The sequence below is a fragment of the Anguilla anguilla genome, chromosome 17, assembly GCF_013347855.1.
Source record: "Anguilla anguilla isolate fAngAng1 chromosome 17, fAngAng1.pri, whole genome shotgun sequence".
In the NCBI taxonomy this organism is placed as follows: domain Eukaryota; kingdom Metazoa; phylum Chordata; class Actinopteri; order Anguilliformes; family Anguillidae; genus Anguilla; species Anguilla anguilla.
In genome coordinates, this window is record NC_049217.1 from 28,872,172 (window position 1) to 28,892,969 (window position 20,798).

A 20,798-nucleotide genomic window follows, 5' to 3' on the forward strand; every position below is an offset into this window, starting at 1 on the left:
TTTGTTTTTTTTTTGTTTTTGTTTTTTAAAGAAAAAAATCTTTGGATTTATTTAATGGCATTTTATGCCGTTACATAGATTTGAATGTCATTTTTGTAATGGCATTCTATGCGTGTTTTTTTTTGTTTGTTTGTTTTTTTGCTGTAGTGTGTGTTTCTTAATTATTTTGCTACGTCATTGATTATACCATGTTGCCCGGTAACGCGCCGCGCGCGTTTCACTTCCACCCAAGCTTTCAAACCAGATGTTTGAAACGCATGAAGTGCAGTAGCCTACGCGCAGGCGTTCAGACGCCGCTACACACGGGCTACGTCGCGTATTCGCATTGTCAATATTGAAATCGGATGAGTAAAAGGCGTCGCTTGACTTGTTAGTAGGCTAGTTTTTCAAATTGCCGATACATTGGAAAGAAATCTTTGGATAACTTGGCTGTTTTTGAAGAGAAACGTAATGTTTTATTTAGTAAAAAATCGATGAATCTGTTTTTAAAGATGTCTCATACTTTGTTAAACAGACATCAACAGGTGGCTATCTAACCGAAACTTCTTAAGTCGGTAAGGGGCGCATTTTCCCTATGGCTAATCATGACAGAAATAAGAAGATATTGTTGGACTTGGTGAAAAAACCTGATAACAGCCGTTGCGCCGACTGTGAAGCTCCGGGTGAGTGTCGGTATTTCTGTTGGTCATTTTAAGACCTAGTTGAATTTTACAATATCGTTTTGTTGAAAATATACAGTATGTGTGCGGAATTCTTTCAAAGTGCGACATAAAAATAGATTAGATTAAGAAAATGTTGCCAAGTAACTTAACAAATTAACAAATTGACAAATTAAACCATGTAGGCTAAGTTGTAGTGATGACGGGAAGAATAGTCATTTACATTATTAATATTGTTGCTGTCTGCACACTGCAGAAATAATACTGTGGAGAGGAAACGATGGAGAGAAATTATTGAAGAGTAGGTTTTTTTATTTTATTTATTTATTTATTTATTTTAAAAAAAAAATTCTGAGTCAGTGTTGGCAGTGCAGTGGGTATCACTGTTGCCTCATAGCAAGAAGGTTCAAATCCTGGCCTGGGCCCTTCTGTGTGTGGAGTTTGCACATTCTCCCCATGTCTGTGTGGGTTTCCTCTGGCTACTTCGGTTTCCTCTCACAGTCCAAAGACATGCAGGTAGACTAATTGGATACTCTAAATTGCCCATAGGTATAAATGTGAGTGAATGGTGTGTGCCCTGCCATAGATTGGCAAACCTGTCCCAGGTGTATTCCTGCCTCTCACCCAATGCATGCTGGGAGAGGCTCCAGCACCCCCTGCAGCCCTGCCCAGGATAAGCGGGTATAGATAATGGATGGATGGAAGAGTCAGTGTTCTAGAATTCCATTGCTTTCACTTGCCAGTAGTGATTGTTACATCAGCATTAGAATGTTCAGTTGTGAACATTCTAATTGCATGATTGTGATCTCACACCTTGAAGGGTTAAAGAGTGGTTGCAGCTAGTAGCGGTGGTGTATAATGGCAGTCTGTTCTCTGTATGTGTCAGACCCGGACTGGGCGTCTTACAAACTGGGCACCTTTGTGTGTCTCACCTGCACCGGAACACACCGGAACCTCTCCAACATCAGCCGCATCAAATCCATACACCTGGACTTCTGGGATGATGAGCTGGTAGAGGTAGGCTGCTGGCTGCCTTGAGTATAGCCTGACTCAAAGTAGGCTCATAGGCTCAAAGTACCGTAAGGTTATGCCTAGTTTAAACTAGGATTTGAGAAGTCTGACCAAATGTACTTTGCTAATAAACCAATGCACAATTTACTTATTGTGAGAAATTATGATCTGATATATATGTGTGATTCTGTGATTCAGCCTTTATTGCCATTGAAAGGAATTTGTTTTGAACATTTGAGTTTCTCATAATTAAATTAATAATTAAAAAATGCATAATTAAAACTACACATTATTCACAGAATGAATAAGAGATAAATGTGCAAGTACACATTAATAACTGTATGATCTGTGCTGTTGCCAAATACTGTTGCCAAGGTATTAACATTTTCCGCAACATTCTAAAGGCTTTTGCATGCGGGGATACTTAGAGCTGTGTGCTGATCAGAAGAAAAAAAAAACACAGGCTACGGTTTCACTCGTCTTTTTCTTTTCTCTTTTGTTGTTGTTGTGTGATTGTTTGTTTGTGTGTTTGTGGGCGGGAACCTGTAGTTCATGAGAGCCAATGGAAACGCCTCCGCGAGAGCATTTTACGAAATGGCCGTCCCTCCTTTCTACTATCGCCCGCGGCAACAGGACTGCGCGTGAGTATCGGTCTGGGACGGGGGTTCCCAAACTGGGTCAGGACCCCCACTGGCGGGCTGTGGGATTGGGGTTAAGGTGGGTCGCTTGAGAAACAAGAAAAAAAAAAACCTAAAACTAACAGAACTAACCGCTGTATAAAAACAAGACAAAGCAAGCCTAGGCCGGCTGGATCCTGGACACAGCCTGTGGGGAATATCAGTCTGTCCGAAAACTGACCCATGACTTGATTTGTGAAAAACATGGGCGAGGCGTTGGTTTCATGTGTGCAATCGCCTGATTTTGAATCACGCGTGGAGCTTTGCAAGAATCATACATACTATCTTTTTTTACATTTTTTTAATTTATTTTATTTTTTTTGAGACGATGGTTGTGATGACACTAGTGAGTGTCCACAGTGCTCGGGAAGGTTTGAGCGGGATTTATTTTGAGCGGGTGACATTGCAAGGGGCCTCTTTGATATTTGGGGAAGTGGGGGAACTTTGACCCAGCGCAGCGGCGGTGGGCACAGGAAGGAAGAAACGCGGCTTTGTTCTCGACAGGAAGGGGAACTCCTCTGCATTGAGCAGCCGAGGTTTCACAAAGCCCATCTGCAAGGTACACCTTGGATGCCTTCTAATGGCCTGACAACACCAGGAGGCAAAGAGGACTCAGTAGAGCTGGGGCATCTGGGGGATTTGACTGAACCTTTCATGAATTTAAAAGGGATTAACGAGGTGGGTTACATAAGATACTTCAAAAATGTCACTGTGTCAGCAGAGGCGGGGAGTGAAGCTGGGGGGGAGAGTGAGACCAGCACAGCAGCAGTGTTAGCATTTTGGCTCATCGTCTCAAGCTTTCATCCGAACAAAAGGGCACTCACAGAGGGTGAGAAAAATAAGCGAAAAGGAAATATTGCGCTGGTATCAGGAAGTGTTTCTAAAGCGCAGGAAGTTGTTAATGCCTGGAAGAGCTTGGCAGGATTACAGAAGCAGAGATTGAGAGAGTCTGTTGGGCCGTTGAACACCAGGGTTAACACGCAACCCTAACCCCTAACCCTAACCCAAAAAACAAGGTCCCCGGGTGACCCGGCTGAGCCGTCCCTGTCGCCAAACGTGGAGTTACAGTCCTGTGTTTCTGTTCCAACGTTCAGTCGGAAGGCAACCGTGAGCCAAGGAAAACGTTCATGGTATTAAAGGGTAAAAAACAAAAAAAGAGTGGGCAACCCTGGCCCTGAAGTGCCAGAGGGTGTCCCTGGTTTTTTGCTCTGTCCAAACCTATAACTGCTTAATCGGATTAATTACTCAGATTGATGAAAACAGGCCATGACCATGATCTGGAGGTATTCAGCCCTTTCATTTTCATTCCGGCTCTGGATAGTCTCGTGGATAGGCCGCAAATAATCGACCAGCCTAACAAGATCGAGTTTGGATGGAATGAAAGCCGGAAGGATCACTGGCTGTCCGGGACCAGAGTCTCCCGCCCCAGGTTCTACACCGTGATCTTCTCAGTTCGTAAGGGAGGTCAGAGCAATGGCGGCAGCAGATGCTACGGTTAAAGAATGAGACTCACACTATACAGAGATCATACAAGGTCAATTTTAATTTAATTAAACTGTGAGCATATTTGAGTGGTTGGGAGTTGAAGTTGGTATCTCTCTCTCCCCAGGGTCCTACGGGAACAGTGGATCAGAGCCAAATATGAAAGGCAGGAATTCACCAGTCAAGGCAAGCACCTTCAGCAGGCCTATAGCTCAGGTAAGTCAACGCTCCATTCCTCCAATGGCTTCAGTCATTGACAATCCCAGTTATTATCTGGATGAACCCCAAACATACACCTGCGCAAACCTCTACGTGTCCAGCATCCCAAACCCACTGTTAGAAGCCCTACTAGACTGTGTTCGTGACCTAATTGTTTCTAGTGAAATATGGAGCTATAACCTGGTCCGGAATTCACTGATTGCAGGCCTGGGTCAAATCGTTATTTTAAATGTTTAAACCCTGCTGTTGATAAGGTCCTGAGGATGGTTTTTTTGGTTCCTCCCCAGGCCTGTATGAGGGGTCCCTGTGGAAGAAAGGAAGGGACAACGGACACTATCTGAAGAGGAGATTTGTTCTGTCTGAGAAGGATTTCACACTCAGATACTTCACCACTGACAGTGTGAGTAGGGTTGGCCCTCGATGACCCCCCCCCCCCCCCCCCCTTCACTGAGGGCCTCTGGGCCTCTGTCCATCTGTTTCCATGGTAATCTGGTCACACGTCACCACTCCACTTGTATGTAGTGGGAAAAAAAACGCGCGCATCCAAAATTTCGGGCAGCAGCCAAATGGCCTGTATGAGGAGTGTGAGTCAACACTCATCCTTTTCCTACCAAGCGCAATTAAGTTATTAGCACCAAATATCAGTGATGTTTCAAACCACTGTGAGCCAGCAGGTTCTGTAAATGCCAAGATGATCCCCACAGGTAACGTGGTCTGTCACAGGTATGCACATTTAAAGGTGCAGATTTCTAACTCATTTTTTGTATATTTTGAAAATATTGTTTTCCTGTTTTCCCAAAATCCTCTCATTCATAGCCACCCGAACCAGAACATCAGCTTCCCCGTCTGTGTTTGAAACCGGTTGCAAGTCTCACCGTTGCAGTCTCACTCTTTCATTCTTTTTTCAGCTCAGTCCTCCCCGTCCCTCTTTCTCTCCTGCCCTGTCCGTTTTCCACCGTGTCCCTGACGCACCGAAATGTCACTCCTGCTCGGTGTTAGTGAGGCCCTGGCAGTGTGGAGTGAACGCGGCGTGCCTCTTCTCATCCTTCTCCTTCACCTCTTCACCTCCAGCAAACCAAAGGCCCCAAAGCAGTCATCGCGGTGAAGACCCTGAACGCCACCTTCCAGCCGGAGAAGATCGGCCACCCGCACGGCCTCCAGCTGACCTACCTGTGTGAAGACCACACCCGGAATCTGTTTGTGTACCATGACGACGCCCAGGTGATCTGAACATCTGTTCACGGATGTCGACGTGAAACCGTGAATTCAGGACAGTATGACTGTGAAGTTAAAAACTTTTCTTGCACCTTTTTTGAGTCACCTTGGCCGAGATATTCTCTCTAAAATGCCTCGATTGTAAATCGTCTGTTCTATGGAAGCAGTGTTTTAAATTATGTGGGAGAAGAGTGCAGTGTTCGAATGTGTGCGTGTGTGTGAGAGAGTGTGAGTGTGTATGCGTGTGCTTGTGCGCGTGCAAGTGCGCATATGTGTGCATGTGCATGTGTGTTTGTGTGTGTGTGTGTGTGCATGTGTTTGTGTGTGAGTGTGTGTGCGTGCGTGCGTGCGCGCGTGTGTGTGTATGTGTGCATGTGCACTTGCGTGAATGTGTGCGCATATGTGTGCGTGTGTGTTTATGTGTGTGTGTGTGCATGTGTTTGTGTGTGTGTGTGTGTGTGCGTGCGTGCGTGCAAGTGAGCGTGTGTGTGTGTGTACGTGTGTGTGTGTGTGCGCGCATGTGCGCTTGCGTGAATGTGCGTGTGTTATGCACTGTATTTCCAGGCTCTGTTACCCTCTGTGTCCTCCATCCTCTCTGTCTGCCAAAAAAAGGGAACATCTGAAATCTGAGATATTCTGTGATTTTATAGGAGATCGTGAACTGGTTCAGTGCAATTCGAGCGATCCGTTTGGCCTACCTGAAGACGGCGTTCCCCATGGCCAGCGACAGTGAAGTGAGAACGCCAATAATCTCATAATCTTAATAAAAGCACATCCACTGGTCTCATAACATAGCATAAAATACCATAGCATAACACAATGACTGGAGCAGGCCATTCAGCCCAGCAATGCTTGCCGTTTCCCTGACTGCGTATGTAACGGGTCTGTGTGTATTTCTCAGCACTGCTGGCTGGATTTTTATTTTAAAGGGAATTAATGCTTTTCAGTCACCAGGTCCCTGTCTGGAAAGGACTGAGTAGCCCTCCAGTTTTGTCCATGCCTCCACAACAGCATCGTCAAATAACTGCCCACTCAAATGGAAAGACTTGTGACTCCTGATGCTTCAGTATTAGGAAACTATATTTGAAATGGCACAGCCTACAATAAACTATGCTATAAACCGGAAGCAGCAATAGATACACTTTCAAGATTCTAAAAAGTGCTGTTATTTCAAGTTTATATTTAGTTATTTAGTTTGATTCATCTTAGGTTTTAAAGTGCACGTTATTCAGTGAGAAAATGTGTCAGTCATTTATATTGTATTTAAATTCATTTTTTTGCAGTACTGGTTTGCTTTATTTCCCTCATCCTGCAATTGTGTGCGTGAATCTGTCTTTGCCATGGTCCCTCACCCCTGGGTTTTGTCCTGTCTCCTGAAGCTGTTGCCCTGGATAACCAGGAATTACCTGAAAGAGGGTTACATGGAGAAGACTGGTCCACTGGTGAGTGGCTTTTTAACATTGTATGGTTTGCCCTCTGAACATGTCTGTGTGTCGGGACAATGAGCTGTTTGTCACAGTCACATCTCTTGCTATTTTTGGGCAGATGCTTTGCCTGTGTGTCTCTGGGTGACTGTGTGGGGCGTGTGTGTTTTTTACAGCAACGAGAGCCGTTCAAGAAGAGGTGGTTTGTGCTCGACGCTGCGGACAGGAAGTTGCTCTATTTTAAAACTCAGCTGGTGAGTGACAGGCCCCCCTCCTTCATTTGGTGGCAGTTCTCGGGGGTGTGCGCGCTGCATTGGTGAGAATGTCTCGGTGCTAATTCATATTTCCATTTTTTAAAAATAGCCTTCCGTAAAGCTGGTAGGAGGCTACAGCTTTCTAGCAAGTTCTCTTTTTGTCTCTGATAGCTCCTTCTCTGTGTGTGTGTGCGTGCGGGCATGCGCATGCACGCACACACACATTTGCATGTGTTTTGTGTTTATGGGTGTATGTTAATTTCATGTTCACATATACGCACACGCGTGTACGTTTCTCATATACACACGTGTGTACGTTCACATATACGCACACGCATTTATGTTCACATGTACGCACACGCGTGTACATTTCTCATATACACGCGCGTGTACGTTCACATATTTGCACACGCGTGTACATTTCTCATATACACGCGCGTGTACGTTCACATATTTGCACACGCGTGTACATTTCTCATATACACGCGCGTGTACGTTCACATATACGCACACGTGTGTACATTTCTCATATACACACGCGTGTATGTTCACATATACACACACGCGTGTGCGGGTGTGCTCTTCTGTAGGACGCGGTGGAGCTGGGCGCGGTGTTCATCGGCCCGGAGAGCCAGGGCTACTCCACGGGGGAGTGCGAGCCGAGGGGCACCCGCGGCAACAAGTGGAAGTTCGGCATCATCGTGGAGACGCCAGACCGGCAGTTTGTCTTCATGTGCGAGCAGGAGCGCGAGCAGAAGGAGTGGGTGGCGGCCTTCTGCCAGGTCATCTCCCGGCCTATGCTCCCACAGGACTACACCAGTAAGCCCCACCCACTGCCCCCCAGGACTACACCAGTAAGCCCCGTCAACTGCCCCCCAGGACTACACCAGTAAGCCCCGCCCACTGCCCCCCAGGACTACACCAGTAAGCCCCGCCCACTGCCCCCCAGGACTACACCAGTAAGCCCCACCCACTGCCCCCCAGGACTACACCAGTAAGCCCCACCCACTGCCCCCCAGGACTGCACCAGAAAGCCCTCCCCACTGCCCCCCAGGACTACACCAGTAAGCCCTCCCCACTGCCCTCCAGGACTACACCAGTAAGCCCTCCCCACTGCCCCCCAGGACTACACCAGTAAGCCCCACCCACTGCTCCCCAGGACTACACCAGTAAGTCCCGCCCACTGCCCCCCAGGACTACACCAGTAAGCCCCACCCACTGCCCCCCAGGACTACACCAGTAAGTCCCGCCCACTGCCCCCCAGGACTACACCAGTAAGCCCCACCCACTGCCCCCCAGGACTACACCAGTAAGTCCCGCCCACTGCCCCCCAGGACTATACCAGTAAGCCCCACCCACTGTCCCCCAGGACTTGTATAGACTGGCATGCACACCACCTTGTGCCATCTGTATGAGAGAAACATCCTCTCCCATTCACCTGTACAGCCACATACAGTTTTATTTAAAATTCATTGCAGCTGAATATTTTCCACATTCCACTCAAGGGTAAAACGGCAGTGCCTCCCCTGGGATTTGAACCTGCAACCTCTTCAATCACAGGCCCTAGTGTCCCTAACCGTTATTCTACACTTCTGCCCTTATGACACAGGACCCAACACTACAGTGCCCAGGAGTCTTTTGTAATCCAGCTCTGTGTCTTTTACAGCTGAGGTGAACTTGAGGAGGCGAAGATGACTGCAGGAGACTCCTCACGCGGAGGAGACATGAGCCCAGAGACTCCTCACACAGTTGAGACTGGAGCCCAGAGACTCCTCACGCGGAGGAGTCTGGAATGCGCACAGCCAGCCAAACGACTCCGGACAGGGTGACGACCTCAAGGTCTGGAGGCGAACCACGGGAGCAAGATGAACAGGTTCCCACGGTTACGGCCTGCTCCTTGGCATGAACGGGAGACCAGCCTTAATATCACCCACCTGCTGATCACTGATAATGGACTTCAGAACTTCGTTTCCTGGACCTTTACCTCTGGACACCTGGCTACAGTATTAAAAGAAGTCTTTAAGGGATCTGTACATGTTGCAAATCTGCATTAGCTTTCAATATGGCGGGTGCTGTTGGCTGTTAACTTTGGAGGCTACAAAGATTAGGTGAACGACAATCTAGATCTGACATAAAATTTTAAATAATTTATTTGGGGGGTGGGGAGGGGCCACACCAGTGCATGGGAGCCTGTCGTTCAGAACTGGTTCTGACTGCCCAAATAAGGAACTGGTCTTCAAAAACACAGCGATTTTAGTGACAGGCAAATGAAGTTTGCTGAAAAATATATTACGACATGCTTCCTTTCTGACACGCTGCATGCAGAACATCCTACTGAAAAAGTTAGTTTGACACCAAGAGGTTAGATGCGTTCCTCTTTCGCAAGAAAATTAAAACTGTGGATTGTTCCGCCAGATTGAAAGTTTGTGTTCATGGCAAAAAAAAAAAAAACTCTACCAAGAATTGTGTATTTTACCTAAGTCATGATTCTATTTTTGTTGTTGGGGTCTTACCTCAGACGCTCCGATCCACAGAGGAACTGAAATTGGTTGCAAACTCAGTGCTGAAAACCACAGAATGCAGTGCCCCATTTACAGGAAACGTTACTGGCGACGGACGATGGATGCACGCAGTGTAACTCTTGTGAACTTCCCCTTAACCGTGGTTTTGTGTGGCCGTACATTTATTGGAGAGAAATATTCACAGATTATGAAAAACTGGCAACTCGGATCCCCAGGTGGCAAAGCCAGGTGAGAGTGCAGCGATGCACTCTGGTTCTCACACCTGTGCCCTGGGAGACTCTCAGAGGGAGGTACCTGGCCATAGTGTCACACAGAGAGGGAAGGTTCCACCTGCTGGGGTTTACCTTCATTGCAGGCATCAGCAGATCTAGAGTGGCTTACACAACTTTTTACACAGCGTTTACATCGCATCCATTTATACAGCTGGATATGTACTGAAGAGGTGCAGGTTAAGTACCTTGCTCTTACCTGGGAATCGAACCTGCGACCTTTAGGTTACAAGGCCAGTTCCTTAACCATGATATGACACTACCTTGTCAGCATTGACCCTTTAATGGTGTGATATCACAAATTATGTGATTAGAATGTCCTTCACTGTTCATTCTAATGCTGATGATGTAACAATCACTGCTGGTGACTTGAAAGCAGTGGAGTTCTGGAACACCGACCGACAAAAAACATTCCAAAAAAAAAAACCTGCTCTTCAAAGGGTTATATCACACAAGTGTAGCATCCTGGGTGAGTGCAGATGCTTGCAGTCTGCCAGTGCTCACTGCGCACAAAGGGGGGGGGGGGGGGTACTCCAGCACAGAAACCGCACGCCGGCTGGCACCTTGTGCCTTGGAGGACGTGCGTCGCTAACCGAGCGCTCCCTGGTCGACAGAGCGGTGCATTAATTGGGAAACTAATGGGACTGGCCTATTAACAGGGCTGGGCCTTCCAAATTGGGAAATTGTAAATGGACTGCATTTATATAGTGCTTTTATCCAAAGCGCTTTACAATGGATGCCTCTCATTCACCCATTTCACACACACCAGCGGTGAAAGGCTGCCATGCAAGGTACCAGACAGCTTGTTGGGAGCAATTAGGGGTTAGGTGTCTTGCTCAGGGACACTTCGACACGCACAGGGCGGGGGATCGAACCTCCTCAGCTATGTCGCCCTAATGAACAACAGGGGATAGATAGATGGTTATAAGAGAGAAGAACTGATATAATTCGTGCCTTACCTCTTCAGCCCTCTCTTCACAGACCGGTGACTGAGCTGTGATTAAAAGCCGTTGGAAATGGACGGCTAAAGGTAATGGGGCGACATAGCTCAGGAGGTAAGAGCGGTTGTCTGGCAGTCGGACGGTTGCCGGTTCGATCCCCCGCCCTGGGCGTGTCGAAGTGTCCCTGAACAAGACACCTAACCCCTAATTGCTCCCAACCTTGCATGGTAGCCTTTCACCGTTGGCATGTGTGTGAGTGTGTGTGTGTGAATGAGAGGCATCAATTGTAAAGCGCTTTGGCTAAGAGCGCTATATAAATGCAGTCCGTTTACCGTTTGAAGGTCACTACCGGCTCCACGCTCGTAGCTTTGTGTGGGGGGGGAGGCAAGAGAGCTTGTTCCACTGCCGTGGAAAATCCCCACAGTGCCGCGCCACCCCTTCCTTCGAAGATTCGTTTGTGCCAGGGAGAAAATTCAGGTGACTGTGTGCAGTGCACTGGATTTTGAAACATCACCCCAGTTAGAGCTGGTTGTTCACTGGCTGCCCGTTCTCCCGCAGACACGGGCTCGGGGGGCAGAGCCGTCTGTGTTGCGACCGTGTAGCCATCGATGGCCACCGTCGTAGCGGGACACACAGCGCCCGTGTGCTGTCACACGCACCTGGACGACTCTTACCTGTGCAGTCTCGGACTCGGCTGCTGTTTCGTGTATCTGCTGCTTTGCTCTGGTCCTGTGCGAAGAGCCTTTTACAAGAACACTTTACAGGAAACTCCACTTCCTGCATTATTGGTATAAACATGCAAACTGCCTGTAGGCTATATTTACTTAACCAGGGTAGGTTTGCTGAGCACGCACGCTCTTTTTTTTAAGCGACACCGCTTCACGCTAATACACATTCACACCTAGGAGCTGCCTGGTACAACCGCAATCCTCTATTTTTGGCCACTGAGCAGCTCCACTGGAGGGAGAGAACATTTTTTTTAAGCCAATTAAATCAGGGGATGATTAGGTGGCAAGTTTTTGCAAGAGCCAGTTCTGGGATTTTAGCCAGGACGCTGGGGAACCGGGGAACCCCCTACACTTTTTGCGAATAGTGTCATGGGATCTTTAATGACCACAGTGAGTCAGGACCTTGGTTTAACGTCTCATCCGAAAGACGCCATCTCCTACAGCACAGTGTCCCCATCACTGCTCTGGGGCATTGGGGTTTATTTGACCAGAGGGAAGATTGCCCCCTGATGGCCCACCAACACCACTTCCAGCAGCAACTCAGTATTCCCTGGTGGTCTCCCATCCAAGTACTAACCAAGCCCACACTTGCTTAGCTTCAGCCAGTTGGCAGGAGCAGAGTGTGTGGTGGTATGGCTGCTGGCAGTGGTGGTATGGCTGCTGGCAATATATATGAACAGATTGAATTTGGAGCCTTTATTCACACTTATATTTTTGGATTTTTATATCATGCTGGCAATTATTTCCTTGAGCACAACGGTCTCATTGAATGGGCCATTGAAAATTTTCCAACCAAAAATAAGTTGTAATGTAATTTTTTTTTTTAATTGTAAAGTTGGCAGGTTGTCAGAAACGTCTCAATATATCCAAAATATCCTTCCTCACTCACAAAAACACTGAATAAAAAAAAAAAAATCCAGTGTCCTATGAGGGTTACCCAAGATCCATCATAAAAACCATTGTAAAAAGTTTGAAGTTCCATTTTTATCGGGAAATGGGGACAAGGAAATTAGCCAGTAAGTTCAGTGTAATTCCCATCACCCATTATATCTAATGCAAGATTAAAGAGAGGAGGGTTAATTTGGTTTCCACTGTGAATAAACTGACGCCAGTGTTCAAGGAAACAAAAGAACTGCCAAATTCCTCTTTACTGGATTTTGTTGCCCCCTACTGGCAAGATATAGAATTATATGAATCATTTAAAGCACATTAACTTGTCTTGTAGACAGATACATTTTCATTTTAATGTATTTTATTCACACACAGTTCATTCATGAAGTAAAAATGAGAAAACAGAGCGTACTTTTGACTTGAAAATAGGTTAATCTGGGTTTAATTTGAACTGCATATTTTAAAGGGCTGTGACTAACTGTGCTAACTTCAAACGGAATGCTATGCTTACTGTCTGCATGGAAACAGAAAAAAAGAATGAAATTTTATGACTGTATTTCAGCTAGAAATGTTTCCATTTACTCCTCTGTACATAGCCTAGTCTGAAAAACTACATGAAATTGGTTTTCAAATTAAATGGTTCACTATGTTTGTATGAGTGTTTTTTTGTTTTTGTTTTTGAGTATACCATAGTTGAAGACAGACTTACTTTGCTCGGCCAACGCCCTTTTCTGAAGTGACTCATAGCACATATTTGAAATATCATCCAAATATCGGTTGATGTCTTTTTTTTTTTTTTTTTAAACATTCTGGCTAAATTACCCCTGCTAGTGGGTGCAAGGACAAATGCCCCAGGGGATATTCACAAACCCTGTCAGAGAGTGGAGCGCAATGTGTTCTGACGTTTAATTGAAAGACACTTTATTATCCACTCGTGTGGAGATTTGCCTTTGGCTACACGTGGCATATAAAACACATTAAAATGACATTACATTTATGCTTCTTTGAAATGTGTTGGGAATTATGTTCTGCGGTCACTTGACAACAGCACATAATTATTTCCAGTGCACAAGCACTGGGTGTTCCTCACACAACTGTAAACATAAAACTATATAGCAAGTGTAGAAAGAAATCAGAAAGCGTGCTTAGATTTCGGATAAAACATTATTTAAAGTCTTCAGCCCGTATGCCAACTGTTGAACGAAATGCAGTTTACGCGTCTATTTGAACGGGCAGACGAAACTGATACTGAGCAAAAATGAAAATGCTGGTAGTCCCTGTGACTATTTGCCAAATTTGATATTTACCATATAATAGGCTACTATTTTGACTATAGTATTATTTTTTAAACAAACCATGCACTATGCTGCTTCCTATTTTTGAAATGATTTGTTGCGCTGCTGTTTTCCAATGTACATCTATAAATCACAAACTCATCGGAAATGTCATACCAATGTGCATTCAAAACCGCAATTCAACGGCATCTGTCCCGCCCCGTGGGAAATCTTGCTTATGCGTTTTCTTTCCTCCGTTCGCACACTTGTCTATTTCGGCTTGCCGTAGAAGTCGATGTGCGACCGTAAGTCAGCAGGGGAGATGTTCTCCGCACCGTTTGGCTAACATAGAGCAGAATGTCATGGAATTAAAATTAAAAGGATGATAAACATGCGCGAAAGAACAATGTTGTGTTTACCTGACAGAAGTGCGAATCGCTTCTGATTGTTTGCATTCAATCACTGGAAGGACAAGGCAGAAGCACACGGAGAACCGAAATCCTCCTGTCCGTTTTGTCCTACACAGAGCGCCGGCGGAGTATTTGTCTTTGAAAGTGAACTGCGCAAGGCCATGATGCTCCATTAGCCGAACTGATATAACGTTAGTACAGCAACTTAGATGGTATTCGTACACGGACACACATTTAAATCTGCACAGAAACAAGAGCCGTGAAAACAATGAGGAAGGACGTAAGGATATTACTCGTGGGGGAACGTAAGTACATAACTGTTAGCTTGCTGGTTTATTAATTGGCAGTGTGTCAACGGATGGTGATTTGGTCCACGCATAGAAAGACTTGGTTGTGTTAAACGATGCCAAGACGATGCTTGTCCTATTCAAGTAGATCAGTGTGGCTTGAAATAACTAATTTGACTTAATTCCATTGCACAGTCCCATTTGCTTGCTAGTCAGCTGTAATGGGCTAGTTTTTCGGTCGCCGGTTACGGAGTTGGCTGGCGTAGCGTTAAGGTGGCAAGGACACAACCTGTCTAGTTGCTTGAATGGCTTGTAATTCTAAGTTTGGTAACGCTAGCCCACATTAATCTATTCCTTGTTTAGCTAGCTGTTCTTTCAGAATTATGATGGTTTGCTGCAGTGCGGTTAACTTATCCAAGTGTCAGATTAAGCGTTCGTAACCAGTGTGTGCTGAATAAGTGATCGCACGTTGCAGATTGGCTGGCTAGTTTCGTTAGCTAATCGCGAACATGTTTTTGTCTTAGCAAGTCAACATACTACACCTAAACCTATACCTAAATTCCTCCTTCTCTTGATCTGCAAAAAAGGAAGCTGTTTTGTTTGTAGCGAGTTGCCATTGGCGTTGCACTGGCTGCATACCGTGAGTATTTCTGAAGTCACACGCGGTTCTGCTTTGTCTCTTTGCACTCAGCAGTCACGTCTGCTTATCAGTACTATGTTTAGCGACCCCGTTATTTGGCGATGCCAGCTGGCCTCTATGCTAATTTCCGACACCGTGGCGGTGTCAAGTCCGTACTTGCGAATTTGTGATACGATATGAATTCAGTTACACCTATTGTAAAGGTATTTTCTTTCTACGGACATCCACCTGCAGCAGTCTCGGTACCGCGCACTCTGCTCGTTTGGAATGCAGGAGTTCAGAGTTGTTGACACGACTTCGTTCTCGTCTTATATTCGAGTGTATTTTCTGTGATCAGTGGTTCTACTTTTCCGAATTAAATTTTGAAACGAACATAATTCTTGTATTTCAATAAATAATCTAGGCCTGTATTTCAAGGGACGGAATAATGTCAGTGAAGCCAGTTTTCCTTTTTTTTATTTGAACGAGCTATAAATAATGTCTGTAAATGTAAATCATATGTTGCTGTGCAGAATTGTATTTAAGTGTTAAGTTTTGAGATATTTCAGCCTTGAACCGCTTGCCTCCAGCTGCTCGTTACTATAGTAGGCTACGTTAGAATCTTGTCTAATATATAGCCTATTCGTTTCTTTGATTGGTTGTTGTATGGTTGCATGTTGTACCCGAATTGCGCATTTCTATCCAAATATCGCATGCTAGATGTCAAACGTGAAGTAGTCACATTAACTGGATTACCCCGCTGGGTTTGAGGTGCATTCTCTTTGTTTCCACAGCCAAAGTTGGGAAGACATCCCTAATCATGTCCTTGGTCAGCGAGGAGTTCCCTGACACGGTATGGAAGCCATTTTGAAGTTTGTGCTAAAAGCAGAATTAATTATTCTACTCTCAACTTTTGACCCTCTACAGTTTTTGTATGACAAGCACTCTAGCAAAACCAAGGACAAAACCACTTCCACTTTGTTTTAATTGTATGTGCCTCCTTGCTTGCCTGACTGTTCACAGACCGTTTTAATTTCTCTGCTTTAGGCATCTGAGCTTGACACAGCTTTCACAAACTGTAATTCCAACCTAGGTTGTTGCTGCCTAATCATTTTGTAGTGTCTGGGATTACCGATCCAGCCTTGTTATATACCCTTACATTCAAGTTACTCTAACTAATCGCATCTTTTACATGATTTCGTGCAAATGCTTAGGTTCCTCGTCGTGCTGAAGAAATCACCATCCCTGCTGACGTAACACCAGAGAGAGTCCCCACGCACATTGTAGACTACTCAGGTAACCAAGACGGTCCACGATAAGCACTGTGTCGAGATCAAATTATTTCGCACAAATATTTTGCATCAAAGCATCAATCCATTCATTTATCCGCTATGGCTTTCTTGCAGAAGCAGAACAATCCGATGAACAATTGTATCATGAAATTTCAAAGGTTGGATTGTCATTATTATTATCATTATTATTATTAGTTATATGTGCTTGAGAGGTTTATTTCTAAGAGATATAAGCTTCTCTCTTTTGTGTTGCAGGCTAATGTGATATGCATAGTGTACTCTGTCAACAACAAGAAGTCCATTGAAAAGGTCAGTTCAGTGCATTGCATTGATGAAGCGTACCTGCGTTCAGCCATCGGTAATTGGCATCGCAAAGCGGAAAAGTGACACATCTTGAGTTGCTGGCATTTTCTAACTGGCGTTGTTACTTTGGTGCTCACCTTCCCGAGTGTGGAAGTAAAAATAGCTGCGTGTGTGCGTGCTGCGTTCGAATGGCGGCCAGCTTTGATCGGCCTGTGCTTTCTCACAGGTGACGAGCCACTGGATCCCGCTCATAAACGAGAGGACAGACAAGGATAGCAGGTGTGTGTGTGTGTGTGTGTGTCTTTTGTGTCAGGGAAGAGTAGGGGGAGCGTCTGTGTGCGTGTGCGTAGTGGGTGATGGTGGTGTGCGTGTGGTTAGTGGGTGATGGCGGTGTGCGTGTGCTTAGTGGGTGATGGCTGTGTGCGTGTGCTTAGTGGGTGATGGCGATGTGTGTGTGCTTAGTGGGTGATGGCGGTGTGCCTGTGCTTAGTGGGTGATGGCTGTGTGCGTGTGCTTAGTGGGTGATGGCGATGTGCGTGTGCTTAGTGGGTGATGGCTGTGTGCGTGTGCTTAGTGGGTGATGGCGATGTGCGTGTGCTTAGTGGGTGATGGCGGTGTGCGTGTGCTTAGTGGGTGATGGCGGTGTGCGTGTGCTTAGTGGATGATGGTAGTGTGCGTGTGCTTAGTGGGTGATGGCGGTGTGTGTGTGCTTAGTGGGTGATGGTGGTGTGCGTGTGCTTAGTGGGTGATGGCGGTGTGCGTGTGCTTAGTGGGTGATGGTGGTGTGCGTGTGGTTAGTGGATGATGGCGGTGTGCGTGTGGTTAGTGGGTGATGGTGGTGTGCGTGTGCTTAGTGGGTGATGGCGGTGTGCGTGTGGTTAGTGGGTGATGGTGGTGTGCGTGTGGTTAGTGGGTGATGGCGGTGTGTGCGTGTGGTTAGTGGGTGATGGCGGTGTGCGTGTGGTTAGTGGGTGATGGCGGTGTGCGTGTGCTTAGTGGGTGATGGCTGTGCTGTTGGTGTGGTTGTAGAAGCACTCACCTGTAGCTCTGTGTTGGCCCACAGGGTGCCTCTAATCCTGGTCGGCAACAAATCAGACCTGGTGGAGCACAGCAGCATGGAGACCATCCTGCCCATCATGAACCAGTACTCTGAGATCGAGACCTGCGTGGAGGTGAGAGAGGGGCCGAGACTGCTTCACTTAGAACCAGATACTGTGCATGTGACCTCTGAGCACTGCTTCACTTAGAACCAGATACTGTGCATGTGACCCCTCAGCACTGATTCACTTAGAACCAGAGCACTGCTTCACTTATAACCAGAGACTGCGTGTTCGACCCACGACCACTGTTTCGCTTAGAACCAGAATCCCATCCCAATTTATCAGGAAATGCTGATTTTTCAGGCCCTAAATCTTTAGAGCGGAGTTGGCGGACCTCAGTATGTCAAAAGCACACAAATCAAGGGTTTTTTCACTCTTGGGACAGCTCATGTCTGCAGAGAATGTTCAGCAGTAAAGCTGAATTCCAGCGGTTCCAGGGACATTTAAGGTCTGAAAAAAAAAAAACCATTTCCTGATTAAGCTGGGGAAATCACATCCTCGCATTTGCCAAAGGCCGTCTGAACACTCACTCTCCTCATAGGGCCTGATTTACTGAGACCTTTAGCACGTGCAAAACCTTTTTTTAAAAGAAAAAAGCTTTGGTTAATTTATATATATATATAAACATAAAACTATATTGTTTGCTGCCACTGGTAGAGAAGGTTAGATTATGAAATTACCCCTTTGTTTTTGAACAGGGTAAATTAAAAAGCTATGGACTGATTTTTGCATATGACAGTGAGTCTATAGACATTTCTGGATTATAGAACAGTGGGACCACAGACATCTCTGGATTATAGAACAGTGAGACCACAGACATCTCTGGATTATAGAACAGTGAGAACACAGACATCTCTGGATTATAGAACAGTGAGACCACAGACATCTCTGGATTATAGAACAGTGAGACCATAGAGACATTTTCCGGATGTGAAGGAAAACTGAGGTTTTGGCTTTTTGAAGAGACTTTTTTTGTTTTTCAGTGCTCTGCAAAGAACCTGAAGAACATCTCTGAGCTGTTCTACTACGCCCAAAAAGCAGTTCTGCACCCCACGGGACCCCTGTATTGTCCCGAGGAGAAGGAGGTATGACAGGCCCCCCGCTATTTACCATTCGACAGGACTGGTGCTTTATTAACTGTGTAGTACTCTTGTGTTGTAGCTGTGGTAATCTATATAAATTATGTCTGGGTCAAAGTTCTTTTGGCCTTTACATACCGGTAACATTTTTTGCAAGCCTCGGGGAGTGTTTAACCAAAGGTGAAATATCAAGCCAAAATGTGCAGTTATAGGAAAGAAGAATATTTACCAGAATTTGTGAAAGTAGATGCTGAGTTGTCAGGAAAAATTAATCAATCTGCAGCAGTGGGTTTACTGGTGTCTTAAGGGTTAAAATAGTTCAGGTAAAATGTAAGCGTCTGTGTGCTCGCTACTGGTGGCAATCAAATTTCCCTTGTGGGAATGGATAAAGTACACTACATTAAAGTACAAGTACATTAAAAATCATATTAATTCTGTTAATTCCATTCATAAAAGCCCTGCTGTATGTGAGATTTTGGGGGCTCCCTGATGCCCCCCCCCCCCCCCCCCCCTGTTCTCAGATGAAGCCCCCATGCATCAAAGCCTTGACCCGCATCTTCAAAGTGTCCGACCTGGACAACGACGGCGTCCTCAACGACCTCGAGCTCAACTTCTTTCAGGTAGAGGCTGGTGGCAGATCTCCAGGGTGGGGGTTGGGGGGGGTGGGGGCTTGCAGGGGTCGCCATGTCGGAAGAGGCAGTGTGTTAGTGCTGGTTGGTTGGCGGTTGGAAGGGGCAGTGTGTTGGTGCTGGTTGGTTGGCGGTTGGAAGGGGCAGTGTGTTGGTGCTGGTTGGTTGGCGGTTGGATGGGGCTGTGTGTTGGTGCTGGTTGGTTGGCGGTTGGAAAGGGCAGTGTGTTGGTGCTGGTTGGTTGGCGGTTGGAAGGGGCAGTGTGTTGGTGCTGGTTGGTTGGCGGTTGGAAGGGGCTGTGTGTTGGTGCTGGTTGGTTGGCGGTTGGAAGGGGCAGTGTGTTGGTGCTGGTTGGTTGGCGGTTGGAAGGGGCAGTGTGTTGGTGCTGGTTGGTTGGCGGTTGGAAGGGGCAGTGTGTTGGTGCTGGTTGGTTGGCGGTTGGAAGGGGCAGTGTGTTGGTGCTGGTTGGTTGGCGGTTGGAAGGGGCAGTGTGTTGGTGCTGGTTGGTTGGCGGTTGGAAGGGGCAGTGTGTTGGTGCTGGTTGGTTGGCGGTTGGTAGGGGCTGTGTGTTGGTGCTGGTTGGTTGGCGGTTGGAAGGGGCTGTGTGTTGGTGCTGGTTGGTTGGCGGTTGGAAGAGGCAGTGTGTGGGTGCTGGTTGGTTGGCAGTTGGTAGGGGCAGTGTGTTGGTGCTGGTTGGTTGGCGGTTGGTAGGGGCAGTGTGTTGGTGCTGGTTGGTTGGCGGTTGGAAGGGGCTGTGTGTTGGTGCTGGTTGGTTGGCGGTTGGAAGGGGCTGTGTGTTGGTGCTGGTTGGTTGGCGGTGTGGTGATGCTTCCATGTTCCGCAGAGGACGTGTTTCAACATCCCGCTGGCGCCTCAGGCGCTGGAGGACGTGAAGAATGTGGTGAAGAGGAACATGGCGGACGGTGTCCATGACAACGGGCTGACGCTCAAGGGTGAGAGACACACAAAGTGTCTGTCCTTCTCTCTCTCTCTTTCTCATTCACCATCTCTTTGTATCTCCCTCCTCTCTCTTTCTTTCCCCCTCTGTCCCTCTCTCTGACTCTCTCCATCTCCCTCTTTCTCTCCCTCTCTCTCTTTTTCCTCTTGTTCTCCATTTCCTTCTTCCTCTCTTTCTCCTCCATCTCCCTTTCCTTGTGGTCATGTAAGTGGGTAATACTGTGGGCTTGGTCAACTCTGGTTTGTGTGGGAGGTCGTGATCATTGTGGGGACGTGACTCATTTTTGTAAGGGTGCATGACCTGGGTGGGTGTGTCTTATGTGTACTGGCATGTGTGGGCGTGGCTTATTTGTGTGGGCGTGGCTTATTTGTGTGGCCGAGGCTGATTAGTCGCCTGTCTCGGCAGGGTTCCTCTTCCTGCACACCCTCTTCATCCAGCGGGGGCGGCATGAGACCACCTGGACGGTGCTGCGGAGATTCGGCTACGACGACGACCTGGAGCTCACGCAGGAGTACCTGTTCCCCCCGTGAGTCTCGCGTACCTGGTCTCTCCACA

General features: G+C 46.8%; 2 protein-coding genes across 5 annotated transcripts in view; both read left to right on the plus strand.

Annotated features, from left to right (window-relative positions):
* The first annotated feature begins 221 nt into the window (after positions 1-221).
* adap2 (ArfGAP with dual PH domains 2) lies at positions 222-9,370 on the plus strand. Of its 2 annotated transcripts, none has more exons than XM_035397081.1 (11): positions 222-662; positions 1,546-1,676; positions 2,220-2,311; positions 3,957-4,045; positions 4,336-4,448; positions 5,120-5,269; positions 5,914-5,997; positions 6,643-6,705; positions 6,864-6,941; positions 7,532-7,795; positions 8,608-9,370. In XM_035397081.1, the coding sequence occupies exons 1-11, from the start codon at positions 575-577 to the stop codon at positions 8,614-8,616; spliced, it is 1,161 nt and encodes a 386-aa protein (XP_035252972.1). In that variant the 5' UTR covers positions 222-574; the 3' UTR covers positions 8,617-9,370. The 2 variants fall into 2 exon arrangements, with proteins under 2 accessions (XP_035252972.1, XP_035252973.1); XM_035397082.1 differs by having other exon boundaries at positions 224-662; positions 7,532-7,760.
* Positions 9,371-13,795: 4,425 nt separating this feature from the next.
* LOC118217316 (mitochondrial Rho GTPase 1-A-like) overlaps positions 13,796-20,798 on the plus strand; it is a 20,491-nt gene continuing 13,488 nt past the window's right edge. The window contains exons 1-11 of one of the 3 annotated variants that reach the window (XM_035399218.1): positions 13,796-14,281; positions 15,677-15,735; positions 16,097-16,178; positions 16,289-16,332; positions 16,430-16,483; positions 16,704-16,756; positions 17,541-17,649; positions 18,561-18,662; positions 19,178-19,276; positions 20,130-20,238; positions 20,649-20,769. In XM_035399218.1, the coding sequence (XP_035255109.1) occupies positions 14,245-14,281; positions 15,677-15,735; positions 16,097-16,178; positions 16,289-16,332; positions 16,430-16,483; positions 16,704-16,756; positions 17,541-17,649; positions 18,561-18,662; positions 19,178-19,276; positions 20,130-20,238; positions 20,649-20,769 (869 nt within the window). In that variant the 5' untranslated portion in view covers positions 13,796-14,244. The remainder of the gene's footprint in view (positions 14,282-15,676; positions 15,736-16,096; positions 16,179-16,288; positions 16,333-16,429; positions 16,484-16,703; positions 16,757-17,540; positions 17,650-18,560; positions 18,663-19,177; positions 19,277-20,129; positions 20,239-20,648; positions 20,770-20,798) is intronic. The other 2 variants (XM_035399215.1, XM_035399217.1) reach the window with 2 other exon arrangements.

What these genes read in the sequence shown, in the direction of transcription:
- adap2 (XM_035397081.1), top strand. Translation starts at nt 575, where the DNA reads ATGGCTAATCATGACAGAAATAAGAAGATATTGTTGGACTTGGTGAAA. An exon ending in TGTACCATGACGACGCCCAG is followed by an intron (nt 5,270 to 5,913) that starts GTGATCTGAACA and finishes GTGATTTTATAG; the next exon opens with GAGATCGTGAACTGGTTCAG. An exon ending in TCTATTTTAAAACTCAGCTG is followed by an intron (nt 6,942 to 7,531) that starts GTGAGTGACAGG and finishes GCTCTTCTGTAG; the next exon opens with GACGCGGTGGAGCTGGGCGC.